Source organism: Gadus chalcogrammus, chromosome 16 (assembly GCF_026213295.1).
Source record: "Gadus chalcogrammus isolate NIFS_2021 chromosome 16, NIFS_Gcha_1.0, whole genome shotgun sequence".
NCBI classification, from domain to species: Eukaryota; Metazoa; Chordata; class Actinopteri; order Gadiformes; family Gadidae; genus Gadus; species Gadus chalcogrammus.
Genome location: NC_079427.1, coordinates 709,667 through 715,313, shown reverse-complemented (window position 1 = coordinate 715,313; position 5,647 = coordinate 709,667). Strand labels below are relative to the sequence as shown.

Here is a 5,647-nt window from a genome sequence, read left to right as displayed (position 1 = left end):
TCTCTGCTGCCCCCTGCAGGCTGAACACACTAACCTAATGAAGGACCTCTCCCCTCTGCTGCCCCCTGCAGGCTGACAGTGAACTCACTAACCTAATGAAGGACCACTCCCCTCTGCTGCCCCCTGCAGGCTGACAGTGAACTCACTAACCTAGTGAAGGACCACTCCCCTCTGCTGCCCCCTGCAGGCTGAACACACTAACCTAATGAAGGACCTCTCCCCTCTGCTGCCCCCTGCAGGCTGACAGTGAACTCACTAACCTAATGAAGGACCTCTCCCCTCTGCTGCCCCCTGCAGGCTGACAGTGAACTCACTAACCTAATGAAGGACCTCTCCCCTCTGCTGCCCCCTGCAGGCTGAACACACTAACCTAATGAAGGACATCTCCCCTCTGCTGCCCATGCAGGCTGCGGGCTGAACACACTAACAAACTAATGAAGGACCTCTCCCCTCTGCTGCACCCTGCAGGCTGCGGGCTGAACTACCACAAGCGCTGCGCCTTCAGCATCCCCAACAACTGCAGCGGGGCCCGTAAGCGCCGTCTGTCCACCACCTCGCTGACCAGCAGCCAGTCGCTGCGGCTCAGCGCCAGCGAGTCCCTGAGCAGCGTGGCAACGGCCTCCACTACCTCCACCGCGTCCGAGGAGGCCAGCCTGGTCCGCTCACACACCCAGATGGTAGGAGGCCCGCCTGGTCTGCTCACACACCCAGATGGTAGGAGGCCAGCCTGGTCCGCTCACACACCCAGATGGTAGTAGGCCCGCCTGGTCCGCTCACACACCCAGATGGTAGTAGGCCCGCCTGGTCCGCTCACACACCCAGATGGTAGGAGGCCCACCTGGTCCGCTCACACACCCAGATGGTAGTAGGCCCGCCTGGTCCGCTCACACACCCAGATGGTAGTAGGCCCGCGGAGCCTTCCGACCGCACTCGGGTTATTGTGTTCAGTATAACCTCATTCAATCCCTGGGATGGTGGTTGAATATTGTGTATAATATCTTCCTACTATATAATAGCAGGCCTGTCTGACAAGTTACTGCGGCACACTTGATCAACGGCAAGATGGAGATAATGGCCCTCCTAGCCGAGACGTTGTGTCTATAGACCACACTTTTTTGCAAAACTTTTATTTATTTATTAAATATTAATCTCCTCCTTGGGCATCCCGCAATGTCTTGTGATATTGAGCCCCACACAAGAGCCCCACACAGCCTCGTGCACAATTCTCGTGCACGAGTTTAGAAGCGGTCTGTTTTCGGTGATTGGTTGTTCAGACGAGCCCACTGAATCACCGAAAAACAAGGAAATAGCCTAGGCTAGAAATGAATTCCTATTAAGTAGTTATAGTGCAGTTAGCAGAATACACGCATGATGACAATTTTGTGCAGACCACGATAATGACGTTGTAGCCTGCACGTCCAAGAGAGAGAGAAAGCAAACAATAAAAATACGTAAAATTTAAAAGAAAATAAATGTTACGAACTACCCAAGTGTTGACTGATTTGTGCCAAGGTGTTTACCTAAAATGTGTTTTCAAAGTGAACCCTAAATGCCTGTCCACTCGGTACCACACGGCCAAATTCCTTGTCATGTTGATCGCCATCATCATCATCATCATCATCATCATCATCATCATCATCATCATCATCGTCTGGCTGTGGAATGTTCCTCCGCTTGCAGAGGTTGTGTAGAGTGGCACATACAGTGATTACTGTGCTTGCCCTCTCTGGGGCGAGGCATATTTCGCAGTGGAGGACATGAAACCGACGTTTCATCTGCCCAATTCCTCTCTCCACAACATTAAAGTATAACATGTAAGCGATTACGCAGATTACGCTTAGTCCTATGCGTAAAACACATCGTATTGGCTCTTTGATGCCTTTTATTTGTTGAATCCATATTTATTATTGTTTACTGATTTCTTCCATATATGCTAGAGCACACAAACATACACGACCGGTTGTGGATTGAGGTAGGGTGTCTAGAGCCACGGTGTCTAGAGCCACGTCTTGCATGGATAGTCACTGTCACCCAGCAAGTGACACCTGGTACATCTCAAAAAGCTGCCTCAGACCGCACACCATTAAAATGCGCGAATCATGGGTAGCTGAAGCTCCAGGCCACTTTGCATCAACATCCAGTAGGCTATGTTAAAATTTGCATCAAAAACAAACTGCGTGTTGATGGAATGCACTTTCTTCCTATTGACGAACACGTCCTCGTCTTTTGATGGCGCAATTATTTTTATGTGCGTCCCGTCAATAGCACCGACCACACCGGGCATACCTGCAAGTGCCATGAAGTTGGCTTTGATCCTGTGTAATTGTTGAATGTCCAAAGGAAAGTTTATGGCACGGCTGACTGATGGTTGCGATATTTTTAAATCGTCGGCATTGCAAAGTTGCATTTCCCCTGTTGCTAAATAACGTAGTGTGGCCAAACATTTTATTTCGGGACTAATCGGATTATTCCTGTTAGTCGGGGATGTTATTGCATCGCGCATTAACTCCACAACAAGTTTAATAGCCTAACATTTCGTCTCGCAGGCATTTTAAGATTCTTTGTGAATAGGTCTTACTGAGTTAGGAGTCCTCTTGAGGACTTTTAAGCTCTCCTAGACTTAGGTGCTACTTTTAGGCCTAAAATACTTTGTGAATTGCTCTTAGTGAAAAAAGATAGGAGTCCTAAATTTAAGAGTGACACGCCCGTTATTTTTAGGAGTTACTCCTAAATTCGCCAGTTAGGACCTACTTTTAGCCCTAAGATCCTTTGTGAATACGGCCCCTGGACTGTGTTCACCTTCTGACTGATCTATGACGGGGACTCTGACCTCCATGAAGAAGACCTCCCCCACCGCTCTCTCTGACCTCTGACCTTCCTCCCCCCTCTCTGACCTCTGTCTCTCGTCCCCAGCCTCGCACGCCCAGCGAGGCCCGCCGCTTCTACACGGGCCGGCCGGTCCACCTGGACAAGATGCTGATGAGCAAGGTGAAGGTCCCCCACACCTTCACCGTGCACTCGTACACGCGCCCCACCGTGTGCCAGTACTGCAAGAGGCTGCTGAGGGGGCTCTTCAGACAGGGACTGCAGTGCAAGGGTGAGTGGGGGGGGGGGGGGGTATGTGGGGGTGAGAGAGAGTCTGTGTGGGGGGAGAGTGCACGGATAGTGCAGTGTTAGATCACTACTGTGTTAGATCACTACTGTGTTAGATCACTACTGTGTTAGATCACTACTGTGTTAGATCACTACTGTGTTAGATCACTACTGTGTTAGATCACTACTGTGTTAGATCACTACTGTGTTAGATCACTACTGTGTTAGATCACTGGTGTGTTAGATCACTAGTGTGTTAGATCACTACTGTGTTAGATCACTACTGTGTTAGATCACTACTGTGTTAGACCACTACTGTGTTAGATAACTAGTGTGTTAGCTCACTACTGTGTTAGATCACTACTGTGTTAGATCACTACTGTGTTAGATAACTAGTGTGTTAGATCACTACTGTGTTAGATCACTAGTGTGTTAGATCACTACTGTGTTAGATAACTAGTGTGTTAGCTCACTACTGTGTTAGATCACTAGTGTGTTAGATCACTACTGTGTTAGATCACTACTGTGTTAGATCACTGGTGTGTTAGATCACTAGTGTGTTAGATCACTACTGTGTTAGATCACTACTGTGTTAGATCACTGGTGTGTTAGATCACTACTGTGTTAGATCACTACTGTGTTAGATCACTACTGTGTTAGATCACTGGTGTGTTAGATCACTACTGTGTTAGATCACTACTGTGTTAGATCACTACTGTGTTAGATCACTACTGTGTTAGATCACTGGTGTGTTAGATCACTAGTGTGTTAGATCACTAGTGTGTTAGATCACTACTGTGTTAGATCACTACTGTGTTAGACCACTACTGTGTTAGACAACTAGTGTGTTAGCTCACTACTGTGTTAGATCACTACTGTGTTAGATCACTACTGTGTTAGATAACTAGTGTGTTAGCTCACTACTGTGTTAGATCACTAGTGTGTTAGATCACTACTGTGTTAGATCACTAGTGTGTTAGATCACTACTGTGTTAGATCACTAGTGTGTTAGATCACTACTGTGTTAGATCACTAGTGTGTTAGATCACTACTGTGTTAGATCACTACTGTGTTAGATCACTACTGTGTTAGATCACTGGTGTGTTAGATCACTACTGTGTTAGATCACTACTGTGTTAGATCACTACTGTGTTAGATCACTAGTGTGTTAGATCACTACTGTGTTAGATCACTACTGTGTTAGATCACTACTGTGTTAGATCACTAGTGTGTTAGCTCACTACTGTGTTAGATCACTACTGTGTTAGATCACTACTGTGTTAGATCACTGGTGTGTTAGATCACTACTGTGTTAGATCACTACTGTGTTAGATCACTACTGTGTTAGCTCACTACTGTGTTAGATCACTGGTGTGTTAGATCACTAGTGTGTTAGATCACTACTGTGTTAGATCACTACTGTGTTAGATCACTACTGTGTTAGATCACTAGTGTGTTAGATCACTACTGTGTTAGATCACTACTGTGTTAGATCACTACTGTGTTAGATCACTAGTGTGTTAGATCACTACTGTGTTAGATCACTACTGTGTTAGATCACTAGTGTGTTAGATCACTACTGTGTTAGATCACTACTGTGTTAGATCACTACTGTGTTAGATCACTACTGTGTTAGATCACTACTGTGTTAGATCACTAGTGTGTTAGATCACTACTGTGTTAGATCACTAGTGTGTTAGATCACTACTGTGTTAGATCACTACTGTGTTAGATCACTAGTGTGTTAGATCACTACTGTGTTAGATCACTACTGTGTTAGATCACTACTGTGTTAGATCACTACTGTGTTAGATCACTACTGTGTTAGATCACTACTGTGTTAGATCACTAGTGTGTTAGATCACTACTGTGTTAGATCACTACTGTGTTAGATCACTACTGTGTTAGATCACTACTGTGTTAGATCACTACTGTGTTAGATGACTAGTGTGTTAGCTCACTGGTGTGTTAGACCACTAGTGTGTTAGATCACTACTGTGTTAGATCACTAGTGTGTTAGATCACTACTGTGTTAGATCACTAGTGTGTTAGATCACTACTGTGTTAGATCACTACTGTGTTAGATCACTACTGTGTTAGATCACTACTGTGTTAGATCACTACTGTGTTAGATCACTACTGTGTTAGATCACTACTGTGTTAGATCACTACTGTGTTAGATCACTACTGTGTTAGATCACTACTGTGTTAGACCACTAGTGTGTTAGATCACTGGTGTGTTAGCTCACTGGTGTGTTAGACCACTACTGTGTTAGATCACTACTGTGTTAGATCACTACTGTGTTAGATCACTACTGTGTTAGATCACTAGTGTGTTAGATCACTAGTGTGTTAGCTCACTGGTGTGTTAGATCACTACTGTGTTAGATCACTACTGTGTTAGATCACTACTGTGTTAGATCACTGGTGTGTTAGATCACTACTGTGTTAGATCACTGGTGTGTTAGATCACTACTGTGTTAGATCACTACTGTGTTAGATAACTACTGTGTTAGACCACTACTGTGTTAGATGACTACTGTGTTAGATCACT

At 45.4% G+C, this 5,647-nt stretch overlaps 1 protein-coding gene across 1 annotated transcript in view; it reads left to right on the top strand.

Annotated features, from left to right (window-relative positions):
* The first annotated feature begins 434 nt into the window (after positions 1-434).
* The window catches only part of prkd2 (protein kinase D2), a 20,907-nt gene continuing 15,694 nt past the window's right edge, over positions 435-5,647 (top strand). The window contains exons 1-2 of the mRNA XM_056612336.1: positions 435-677; positions 2,914-3,097. Of these exons, the coding sequence (XP_056468311.1) occupies positions 435-677; positions 2,914-3,097 (427 nt within the window). The remainder of the gene's footprint in view (positions 678-2,913; positions 3,098-5,647) is intronic.